This window comes from Electrona antarctica (genome assembly GCF_951216825.1).
Source record: "Electrona antarctica genome assembly, chromosome: 17".
Taxonomy (NCBI): Eukaryota; Metazoa; Chordata; class Actinopteri; order Myctophiformes; family Myctophidae; genus Electrona; species Electrona antarctica.
The window spans coordinates 21785493-21798335 of NC_136798.1; the positions used below are offsets into that span (position 1 = coordinate 21785493).

The following is a 12843-nucleotide window of genomic DNA, read 5'->3' on the forward strand; positions in this document are numbered from 1 at the left end:
ATAAATATGAATCATGATTGTACTTTCATGGTACCACTTTGAAAATAAAGTTTAAATTATTTTTCTGCATATAGCATTTATGTCTGAGGATGCATGCATGGATGAATTGGCGGTGCGGGTGACCTACATTGTGGACTGGGGGAGTGGGGGGTTCTCAACAAACAAAATGATCATGGCAGAGATATTCCTGTTCGTTGTTGTACATCCTCATATAACAAACTGCCACGTCGTCCTTAACTTCATAGAGACACGATTAGACTATCTCCTTTATCGACCGCCCACAAAACCTAATTTCTTGATTGAAGACTGATCCTAAATCTGTCATAGGGTTGTTGCATCCCTAGTCCTACTAAGATTATAAAACTGGTGAGTATATTCTGCCATCTTGTGGTTGGCATCAAAGAAAGCTACATGATGTAAGCCAAACATGCCATAGGTTGAAATTGTAGTTGCAGTAATACTAGGTAGGTAGCACCAACTAATTTGCTGTCATCTTCAACAATTTAAAAGGTTTGCTCGTCAACTGGTACAACGTTGTACGTTGTTGTTTTGTTTTTCGCTTTGTGGTGTAAAAAAACACACAAAATGGGTGACAATGACCTTTGCCATGCTATATATTTGTGCCCAATAAAAATAGATAGAAAAAAATCAGATTAGATTACTGTCTTAAATGTTGCTGATCATGAGAGTTATCGGCCCTCCCCGAGACTTGCCACACGATGACAGGGTTTGAGGTGGAAAGCTGAGACATACGTTGGTCATTGCAGCATCACAGACAGAGATAAGGCACCGATCTTTAAACCACACCTCTAAAGTTATTTTAAACGCCTCATGTGTGAGAGACCAGTGCCAGATTCACTGTGCAGGGGAGCAGGCACACTGGCAGAAAAAAGCTGTGGTTGTATTTTCAACCATTTGCAATCATATATTTTCATGACCATATGTATACTGTATATAGTATAGCCTACATATTATGTCCAATGCATGCTTTCTCAATATGTTTTGCAAGTGTTTTTTGTCAGTGCAAGCTGGGACGTCTTGACAATGCATGGTTCAGAAGCAGCATCGAGAGAGGAGATAAATCACTGCTTGAAGAGCAAGTACTACCTGGGTGAGAGGTAGCTCAACGGTCTTCGGTCTTCAACGGTCTTCCAGCTGTTCCTACCACTGAGAACTGCAGCTACAACTACAGAGCCTGTGGAACTAGTATACACTTGACAAAGACTTGCGCATTCAAACCAAACTATGGTGAATGTGTCTGGGAATTCAACGCTGACAAATCCTGACCACTGCAACACCACTAATCCTGTCACATATAAGATCCTCTCATGGCTGATGATTGGAGAGTTTGCGCTGGGCCTGCCTCTCAACCTCATGGCCCTCTACATCTTCCTCTTCAGGTTTGGGGAAAACACCACCGCCACTTACATCCACTCATGCATACATTTCACTCTCATTGCTACATTACATTGTTACATCTAAGGCATTTAACAGACATTTGACAAGGAACCTTCTTTTATGGATAAAATCCTTAATGCGTTCCCAAATTATTACTATGTCCTGATTCTCCCGAGATTAATCACATACTGTAAGTATGATATAGTGGAGAATATGGGGCGCTCACATACAGTACAAGTATACACATCAACTATCATAATTTAGCAGTATTCAGTGTACACAGAGGAAGCCCTGTGGAAAATCGCCTCCATGGCATGAGATTGTCTTCATTTGTGTGGGAGGGCTGTAAAAGTTGAATAAAATCTGTTTCAATTTGTGCAGTGGTACACACACCGACACCGTAAAAAATGAATCTGTAACTGAGTGTAAAAATGGAAGGGTTCATTCGTTTACAAATTTGAATTTGTTGTCCATTTGTCAGTTTGCAATATTGTAATATCTATATTATTATATATCTATATATTGTAATATAAATATCGTAACACGGACATACACGGTATTGGCGTTAAAGTGCTGGGTTTTATAAACCGTGGGCCTACATGAATGTGTATGGCTCGAAATGTGTTCAGTACTTTTACTTCTACTCCACTACATTTCAGAGACAAATATTGTAATTTTACTCCACTACAATTACTTGACAAGTTTAGTTACTTTGTAGATTTTGATTATTATTACAACTTACAATAACCACTTCAGCCCTATACACATTTCGACCATTTGAAAATAGCCGACCTACAAGTACAGTAGATTGTAGATCAGCTATTTTCAAAAGATTATCATACATTTGATAACTTGAAATGAGAAATTCTACATAATGTACTTTTACTTTTACTTTTGGTACTCCAGAATACATAAGGGTAGCATTTTACTTGTACTTTTTATTTCCTGCTCAGGTTCAAGTTCTGGAAGACCAACAGTATCTTCCTCTTCAACATCGTGGTGGCTGATTTCCTGCTGGTCGTGTGTCTTCCAGCCAAGGCCTACCACTTCCAGCATGGCGTGAGGCGCAGCAGCAATAGATTTGTGTGCCAGACCATGCTCTTCATGCTGTTCCTCAACCGAGGAGCCAGCATCGCCTTCCTGACCGCCATGTCGCTCGACCGCTACTTCAACGTGGTCCACCTCGGGCGGGGGAACTTCATCAGGGTCATGAAGAAGTCCCCTCAGATCTCCATCCTCATCTGGCTCCTCCTGCTACCTCTCACCATCCCCACCATGCTGAAGACCTTCGAGTGTTGCAACAGCCACGGACGCATGTTCGAAACGGACACCCAAGATATCACTGACACCTTCAGAGAGGTACAGATTAGTTGGGTCATTTCTGATACTTGCGTGACTGTGGAGAGCAAAGGTCCATTTCTCAGTGGATTTATCATCTATGACGGTTAAATAACAAATTGATGCCCCCCCCCCTGAGCCCCATTGTAGTAATGATGGAATATTGTTAATAAGCCAGTTAACGATTTTCATGATTTTACCTTTATTTACCCAGGGGAGATTCACTGAGATCTAATTAGCTTTTTCAGGAATGCCCTCCTTCTCACTCACACACACAGTGGGGTTCAGTGCCTTGCTCAATGGCACTTCAGTGATGTTGGGGGAGGGGTAAGTGGTGGGCATTCACTTCCTCACAGATTGTTTCTGTCGGTCCAGGGAATCAAACCGGGAATCTGTATGTTGCGTTCACACGGGCAGACGCAAAGCTGCTATCGTCTATCATTCATAAAGATGCAGCTGCAGTCTACCATTCATTGTCAATTTTGGAGCTACATGCATCATTGTGTCTTTGCATCGTCATGTCGCTGGCTTCCATTGACAATGAATTGTACAGTAGACACCTTTAGGTTTCCGCTGCCCCCAGACTTCTAACCACTTGCAATAGAATCCCAAAACGACCTGTAAGGAGACTATTTAGAGTTTCAGACTGCAGCGATTTCTCTCAAGGTACAAGGATCAAAGTTAAAGGGACACTTCACCCTTTTTGCAAAGAAAATATATGTTAATGACGTTTAGAAGATCTAGAACACTTTCATGGGGGTCTTTATGTGTGTAATAGGTGGTTTTAGATATTTTAGATTTTAGCAGTGAGCCCAGTGTCTATGATGTCATGGACACTGAGCTCATTTCCTTCCTGGACTACAGTTCCCATAATGCTTTGGTGCACTGCTCCTCCTTGTGGATATGGGGATGGCTGTCTTACTGAGACAACATGTAGTCCAGGAAGTAAGTGAGCCCAGTGTCCATGACATCATAGAAACTGGGCTCACTGCTAAAATCTAAAATATCTAAAACCATTATGGTGCGGCGGTGGCTCAGGGGTAGAGTTTCCGGATGGTAACCCCAAGGTTCGAACCCGGGCCCCCCCAGAGTTAGTGTCGAAGTGTCCTTGAGCAAGACTCTGAACCCCAAATTGCTCCTGATGTGCTGCTTGGTGCCTTGCATGGTTTCCGCCGCCATCGGTGTATGAATGTGTGGGTGAATGTAAATCTATCTATGTCACAATCTATGTCACAATCAAATGTAAAGCGCCTTGGATAAAGGCGCTATATAAATGCACCATTTACCACATATTACACAAACAGACCCCCAGGAAAGTGTTGTAAATCTTCTAAATGTCATTAACATTTTTTTGTGTGTCTCTTTAAGGGTTATTCAATTTGACTTTGCCAATAGCGTGTCAAGGATTGAGGAAGCCACTTTAAAGATCAGATAACGCAACATGGTGTTTTGTTACATTATGACTTCTCCAATGTTGGAGGAGTTACAGAATATTCACTTGCTTGTGGCTTACACAAACTGACGCAACTTTACCGCTAAATCATCACAACTACTCAATCTGGACCTTGTCCATTTCTCTTACATATTTCAAAACTTCTTCTTTCGGGTTATCGGGCTTGCCACAGCACATGTGTTTGCATATGCTTTTGTTTTCTGCGTTTTACTCTGGGACTATTTCCACCTGCATGTCCTCTCTCACTGAATGTATTTATTTCATTAGTGAGATACATATTCAATACTACATAATATAACGAAACTATTATGCAATATTATGTAATAACTATTACATATTCATGGCTGAGGGAAGTAGGGGTGCTGGGGGGGCTGGAGCACCCTCGCCGCCCAGGCACAGCCCCCCCTCGGACAGGAGGGGGAAAATAATAATGATTTTAATCAAAACAGATTTTGATTCAGTTATAGTGGATAGTGATTAGTGATTATAGTGATTCAGTAATAGTGAATATGTAACATATTCACTATTACTAATCCATCCATACAAACGCAATTGGCTGTGTTCAGGGGAGGGAAGCCAGGGGAGCGGTATGCCCAAATGTACTTCCTCATCTGAATCTTTTTGCGTGTGTCTTATTACAATTTTCAGGTGGTCTTCTTCACGCAGATCCTCATCCCGTTCTTCATCCTCATCTATTGCACGGTGCGCATCGTCAACCGCTTGAGGAGGAAAACGGTCGGGGACAAGACCAAGTTGAAGCGGGCCGTGTGCCTGGTCATCTCGGTCATCCTGGTCTTCTCTGTGTGCTTCCTGCCGTGCACGCTGGCCAGGATGGCGCTGCTGTTTGTGCGGCTGAAGGAATGGCAGGAGGTGGAGAACGTGGTGGTGCAGGTGTATGATGGATTCATGGTGCTGTCGTACATCGACTGCCTGCTGGATCCACTGGTCTACTGCTTCTGCTACTCTGGCTTTAAAGACGCCTACCTGGACACTTTCTGCCCCGCCGGCATACGCAGGAAGCTCAGTGTCGATTTTGTCACTGGAACCATGACAACGACCGCTACCTCAGGAACTCGACGACGGTCAACAGTAATTTCACCAGCCACCGTGCTGATAATGGACAATAAGTGATTCTCTTTCTTTTTCACCATTTTATTTACCTTTTCTTTCTTTACCAAGTAGCAGCTTGCCATCCTAGCATCTTACATCTTATATACTGTACAATATATGCACAACATCTAAATCTCTGACAGCATATTAGACAGGAATTTATTTCTGTAATGAGAGGTAAAGGAGCCCTCTTTCCCTGTCACCACAAAAGTAAAATTTTCACACCAAAATAAAAGTTCACAACAATCCTTTTCATTAATGGGAGAAAGAAAAAGAAAACGATATGGTTGTGTTTTGTTCTAACTCAGGGAGGGGTAGGCCTACAGAACTATATGGTTGTGTTTTGTTCTAACTCAGGGAGGGGTAGGCCTACAGAACTATATGGTTGTGTTTTGTTCTAACTCAGGGAGGGGTAGGCCTACAGAACTATATGGTTGTGTTTTGTTCTAACTCAGGGAGGGGTAGGCCTACAGAACTATATGGTTGTGTTTTGTTCTAACTCAGGGAGGGGTAGGCCTACAGAACTATATGGTTGTGTTTTGTTCTAACTCAGGGAGGGGTAGGCCTACAGAACTATATGGTTGTGTTTTGTTCTAACTCAGGGAGGGGTAGGCCTACAGAACTATATGGTTGTGTTTTGTTCTAACTCAGGGAGGGGTAGGCCTACAGAACTATATGGTTGTGTTTTGTTATAACTCAGGGTGGGGTAGGCCTACAGAACTATATGGTTGTGTTTTGTTCTAACTCAGGGAGGGGTAGGCCTACAGAACTATATGGTTGTGTTTTGTTCTAACTCAGGGAGGGGTAGGCCTACTGGTGTCTTTGTTCTAACTCAGGGAGGGGTAGGCCTACAGAACTATATGGTTGTGTTTTGTTCTAACTCAGGGAGGGGTAGGCCTACAGAACTATATGGTTGTGTTTTGTTGTACAGAGGGGTAGGAGGGGTAGGCCTACTGGTGTCTCAACATCTGAGGGCCTCTGCTGCTAGACTAGGTATGTCTAAATAAATCTGATTTGCAATAAAGCTGTACTAGATAACTCCATACAATCACTGTATTGTGGTCCTCACCACAAAAGTACAATTTCCGCCTAAATTAATGTGTGTTTGAAGGACAATATTTCAGTATTTCTTTAGGTAAATTACATTCTGACTCTATGGTGATGTAGGGACGTAGGGTCATACCTCAGTACATTTTATGAAGATAAGAGTGAGCAGTCTCAAGTTATAGGCTTTTTTGTTCCCTTTACCCTAGCCTGGGCAGCATTCCTTTTCGGGTTTATGATCCGGTCGGGAGCGGATGATATCGCTACATCATGTTGTAGTATTGTTTTGTAGTCAGTCAACAATCATCCGGAACTTCCTTTTCCCTCAAACCAATTTTTCTCAATAAAAGCTGCAGGCTACGAGAGCTTTTATTGTTAGTCTTCCGGTTTGAGGGAAAAGGCCAGACCAGTTCACACAGCACTTTTGTAACACAGACCAGGCTTTCCTCCGAGGTGGAAAGCCTGGTGACGCGAGGTTACCTTTACCCTATTCGGATTTGCCTTTTTCAGAGATTGGGGTAGGTCTAAAGAATAGCCAAAAAAACATTTTTGACAATTTCACAACAATCCATTTCATATATGGGAGACCCTAAAGATAAGAAAAAACATGGTTGTGTTTGGTTCTAACTCGGGGAAGGCTATCTCAAAAACTAGGGCCTGGATGTGGTGGAATTCCTCTGGTGTGAATTAAAGACCAGACCATTGTGTTGGTGTCCAACTTGTAGATGGCATTACTGAATCCAGTCTGGTTCCATCCTCCATGGATAATCATGACCTTCCGACAGACACAGGCTGAGAGCTCCCCTCTGGAACAGTGCCAGAAACTCTGGTCTTGAACCATGTGTGGGTGTCGACATCAAATGCATAAAGCACGTTGTTGCAAAGCTCAAACTTCATATTCTGTCCTCCCCACATGTAGGTGGTGTTCCATCAGAATAGCAGTGTGATCCTGGCGCACGCCAGGAACTTCAAGGGGAGGTTCGCTCCTGTGTTGAAGATGTACACATTGATGGGATCCGTTAGAGGTTGACCATGATAACCTCCAAATGAGAACACGTTGTTCCCCACGGTCACTGCAGCATCAATAGGACCATCATCTGTTGCTCCTCTCAGATCTATCCAGTGCATCATCATTGGACCGACCTGCAACTCACTGAATATGAACTGATCTGTAAGGGAAAGGGTCTGAAGTGACGTTTCAGTTCTGTTTTGCAAACAAGCTCTTAACTAATGTGTGGCTCTATTGCTGCTTGAAGCTCTCTGGTCCCAAGTTGTCCAGTTCCGTGACTGCACTTGACCTTGACATAACGGTGTCAGTATGACGTCACACTCAACCATGTCAGTCAGGTTCCATACATGGAAGTCGATCACTGCCCATGTGGAGTTTGCTCATTCTGACCTGAGCAAATCGTTCCGGCTTTTGTATTTTATGCTGTGCAGTTACTGTGTTATCTTTCTGCTCTCTGACCCATGCCTCTGGCAAGAGTTTCCATGAAGGTGTCTACAAATCAGTGACTTTATTCCGTCCATATTTGTTGCATGATTCTTGCTCAAATTTGAATCTCAATTTTCTTCCACAAGAATTGAGATCACAATTCCCACGCAATTCTAAAATGTTCCATGAAAATATTTATTAAAAAAACAAACAAAAACATAAGAGTAACTAAAATGAATTGGACAGCCAACTATACTGCACCATTCTTCACAAAATTGCATAGGTGTCTTAAACTCTTAATCTAGATCTCAACCTTTTTTCGATTAACTGCGCAGCCCAAATGGAATGTTGTTTATTTTAAGAAGAAAAAGGTGTTCAATTACTTTTCCGTTCCATTTCGCTAAACTTGGTCTATCGATAAATATGTGTATTCTCTGTGTTCAATTGGTCAAATATTGTCTTTATGTGTTCAAATATAATGTCTAGGTCTATGTATTTTCTAGAGAATCACTGTTTACTAATTTATATATTCATACATTTTCCCTTATAAAACCTGCACTATCCACACAGCTTTAATTTCTTTGCTAAATAGTTACTGTATCGATTTTAAATCATTGAATCGTATCGTATCATATCGCCATAATTAACCAATATCGTCCATCAGGGATGGATTAAACCCCACAAGGGCCCCTGGGCCGGTATTTGTTTTGGGGCCCCCCATAGCGCGCATGCGCACCAAATTTAGTTTTTTTATCATCTTTTTGAAATTTAACACAATCAACAGCCAATTAAGGGTCCAATAGCCCTTGCTAGGGGCTCAAACCCAGTACTGCGCGGTCCAGTTTCCCTGAAGGGCCCCTAGCTGAGACCCAAAGGGCCCCTGGGCCATGGCCTCACCGGCCCAATGGCTAATTTGGCCCCGTCGTCCATGTATCGTATTGTCAACCATGTATCGCACATATCGTAACGCTGTTAAAATGTATCGTTACACCCATACAAAGTACCAACGAACTGGCAGGTGTATGGAGAACCGGGATGACTGGAAGCGCCGATGAGGACGACCTAGAGATATCAATGATGTGAAGATCTCTGTAGAATGACATCAACCCTGATGATTAAGTAGGCTACAGTGGACGTGAAAATCCCTGTAGAATGCAGAGAGAAACTAGAAAAAGTGCCCCTCGGGGCACAGGTCTCCACCAGGGCAGGTCAGGTTGTGGCCTCCTGGTGGCGCTATAATAGGCCAAGGTGAAAAGGGTGCCATTTCTTATACGCCTTTGATGGCAATTGGATGATTTGAGGCATTTTGTTCCAAAAATGTGTTTTGCAAAAATCAACCTGTTGGTGGCGCTATAACAGGCCAATGTGAAAAGGGTGGGATATATTCCTCAGCCTAGTAAGAAAATGTGTGAAAGATTTCATGTAAATTGCATGCTGCGTTCATGATTTGAGGCTTTTGTTCAAAACGGGGCAAACTGTGAAAGCCAATTATAGCCAATTAGGATGGAATATGAAATATCGGACAGATCCAACTTGAGCACATGACCATAGAGATACTGTGTAACGATTTGTGAGATTTTTGGACAGAATCTGGAGGAGTAATATCAAAAAATGTGTTTTACAAAAAGTCGGCCTCCTGGTGGCGCTATAAAAGGCAGATGCGGAAAATGCAGGTCAAATGTTTGTCCTTGGCCTCTAGGGAGTGTGCATGCAACGTTTCACGCAGATCGGTGCAGTTTTAGGTAAAACATTTGAAAAGCTGCCTCATGGTGGCGCTATAACAGGCCGTTCTGGAAAATGTGGGGCAGAGGTTCATCGTTGGCATCCAGGGAGTGTGTGTACAAAGTTTGGCATTGACCGGGTTAACGGTGCCGGAGATTAGCTGGTAACAGACGGACGGAAGGACGGACACACACACGGACGGAGTGCAAAACATACTCTCTCCCCATGCCTCGGCCTGGTGGAGACAATTATATCTGGGTTGTAAGGCTGATGATCCTGACTGGTACGGAAGGTGCTGGTGAGAGTTGCTCAAAGAACTTGAAGGTTGAAGTGTTGAGAATTGAAAGCCTGGGGATGCAAGGTTGAGAACCAAGTGCTGTCTTGGAGATAGACGAAGAGTGGAGTAAATGCTGCTCCTTGCCTCTAAGCTCAGAGAGTGTCGGCCAATCCTTTATTTCAGTGGTTTTCAACCCTTTTCATATGAGGTCCATTATGTATTGGTCATTTGAGCCACCATCGCTATTTTCAAATGGTCGAAATGTATATAGGGTTGAAGTGTTTGTATGTTTTCTAATCAAAATTAAAATCCACAAAGTAACTACTAACTAATGTTTTTAAATATTTGTAGTACTTACCTCCACATTCTATACTTAAGTGTCTACAATACAAGTAGGCTAAATATATTTTAGTTACTTTCCACCAATGTATATTATTGATATCTCTCCAGTCTCCAGAGCCCAAGCCACTGACAACTGAACCAATCACAGCACGACCGTCTCTCAGGCTATGGGATGTAGATGTTGCCGCGTCGCTTGGCGCTAAATGAATCCACCTGTTACCTTATCCCATTATTTTCCCATCCCATTAATTCCTTCTTCCTCGCACTCTTTTTTTTCTTCCCTAGTAAAGGCAAAATGTCATGTAGGCTACCATCATATTTGTGTTGCTTGTAAACGTTTGCATGGTTTATTTAAAAGTTGGTAAAGTTATTATAGTTTAGTTTGGTTTCGTTTCGTTTATTTAGTGTCCTCTCTCCCTGGGTGATGTTAGTTTACACTGGTAACTGTAGCGACGACGGATAAAACAGACTTTTAGCTCCACGTGTGGCTGTTTTTGGAGGTAAGTAGCTTATAACTATTTAAAGATAAAATGCTTATAAGTTTCACTATAGCGACTGTTGACTTAGAGTATGCCTAAAGTAATTTCACTTATTTATTTATAAAAGCCCATAGGCCTATAGCTATAAGTGCTAATGGTAATCCAAAGAGAAGGTTGGTTCATATATTTGGGGCCAATTTGCACTACTAGCTACCAGCACATTTAATTTCAAACACCCAATTAATTAGGTTCTCAAGAAAAATAGTGATTTTAAAATAGGATATCTGTATACTTATTCAGTGTCTCTCTAAGCTTTATAACATCTGAATTAGAATGAGGCATCAGCCTGGAAGAAATAATATAGCCTATCAAGAAACATATCAGAACAATCTATTTATTACTATATCTCCTTTCATCAAGATTGTATTGTTTGTTACCAAGCATGGCAAGCAAGGAATATCATCTGAAATATACATGCAGGCTATATTACAATAATTAAATACAGCTGCAGTGATAAATAGGCAACAATAAAACTTTAGCAGGCAGTGATTCATATCAAGGTCCATTATTTATTCAGCATTTGAGCCACGGACCACCATTTGATGACATTTAGCCTCTCAGACCCAAGACTAAAGAATATTTAGTTTTTTGTTATCAAATGTTTATTTTAGACAAAATAGCACAACCAAACATGTTGGCCCTCCCGGGTCCATTTGGTTTCATTTCATGCTCTCAGTTAAATATCTATAAGCGTCCATTTGGTTACCAACTCTCCATCATTTAGCTGGGGACCACCTGGAATCACCTCAAGGCCCACGGGTGGTCCCCAGACGACTGGTTGAAAACCGCTGTGTTATAGGCTAGGATAAGATAAATAAACATTAAATTAACATAAATCAATCATCACACAGTAAAAGTGCTTATTGAATTGATTATTGAGTTATGTTGTTATCAAAGGCATGCCAGAGACATCACCACACAGTGCACGAGCCATCGCCGTGCAGGCGTCATCCAACTATGTCCGCTCAGATAGGCCTACCCATGGACAGGTTGTCCGCTCAGATAGGCCTACCCATGGACAGGTTGTCCGCTCAGATAGGCCTACCCATGGACAGGAGTAACCTGCAGACGACATGCGTCCCGGACCAAGAGAGGAGGACCTCCTCGGGTCAAAAGCAAGCAGCCCAGTTTCCCACAACCAACCTACCAGGCAGTAGCAGTGGTGGAAGGTAACTTAAGTATACATTTACTGAAGTACTACTTAAGTACAATTTTGAGGTATTTGTACTTCACTTGAGCAGGTCAAATGTTCAGTAATTTTACTTCTACTCCACTGCATTTCAGAGGCCAATACAATTATTTGACAACTTTAGTTACATTGTAAATTTAGAATATTATTACAAAACATACATGAACCACTTCAGCCCTACATATATTTCGGTCATTTGAAAATAGCCGATCTACAAGCTCACAATGCGTCACGATTCGAGGCATTGTGAGCTGCCCATTTTCCATAATGAATACTTTCTACTTTTGGGACTTTAAGTACATTTTGATAACAATACATTAGTACTTTTACTCAAGCAAATTTTTAATTCCGGACTTTTACTTGTAACGGAGTACTTCTATATTGCGGTATTGATACTTTTACTTAAGTAAAGCATTTGAGTACTTTCTCCACCACTGGGTGCCACTAGTAGAACTACCGGTGCAGCAGAGTGCCACCAGGCGGTTGACACAGACGCTCTCCCCCATCGCGATGCACCTGCTGAGGTGGACAGGACTTACCAGGCCGCTACCTCCTCGACCCCATGTCCTCCTACTACTGGGCCCACTGGACGACCACAGGGGAATGCGCCGGTGAGCATCGATGTCACTGCCCCGCTCCACAATGCAAGTCACACTATGCCACTGACGACTCTACCACAGGTTAGTAGTTGGTATGTGTTCCATTTTGTAAATGTTGACTTTTAGAAATGATCGATTGAACAATCATGGGAGGCTTCATCCAAATTGTAATCATTGTAAATGGTAAATGGTCCATTTATATAGCGCCTTTATCCAAGGCGCTTTACATAGATTGTGCATTGTTCTTGCAACCGTCAATAAATGCAGTATATCACTGGTCAGTGATAATTAAACAGGTGGTCAGGTGATACTGACATGACAGTAAGAATAATATTGGATCCAGCAGGCAATTTCCATGCAGAATTTTCAGAAGTGTCTTATTGTCTCCACCAGGCCG

The 12843-nt window shown here is 42.3% G+C and overlaps 2 protein-coding genes across 3 annotated transcripts in view; both read left to right on the top strand.

Moving 5' to 3' along the window:
• The first annotated feature begins 1113 nt into the window (after positions 1-1113).
• LOC306941374 (12-(S)-hydroxy-5,8,10,14-eicosatetraenoic acid receptor-like) lies at positions 1114-5499 on the top strand. Its single transcript, XM_079526808.1, has 3 exons — positions 1114-1400; positions 2352-2757; positions 4838-5499. The coding sequence occupies exons 1-3, from the start codon at positions 1246-1248 to the stop codon at positions 5318-5320; spliced, it is 1044 nt and encodes a 347-aa protein (XP_079382934.1). The 5' UTR covers positions 1114-1245; the 3' UTR covers positions 5321-5499.
• A 4871-nt stretch (positions 5500-10370) lies between these two features.
• LOC306940366 (uncharacterized protein) overlaps positions 10371-12843 on the top strand; it is a 50237-nt gene continuing 47764 nt past the window's right edge. For both annotated transcript variants that reach the window (XM_079525408.1, XM_079525409.1), the window contains exons 1-3: positions 10371-10619; positions 11556-11827; positions 12296-12527. In XM_079525408.1, coding sequence (XP_079381534.1) covers positions 11616-11827; positions 12296-12527 — 444 coding nt within the window. In that variant the 5' untranslated portion in view covers positions 10371-10619; positions 11556-11615. The remainder of the gene's footprint in view (positions 10620-11555; positions 11828-12295; positions 12528-12843) is intronic.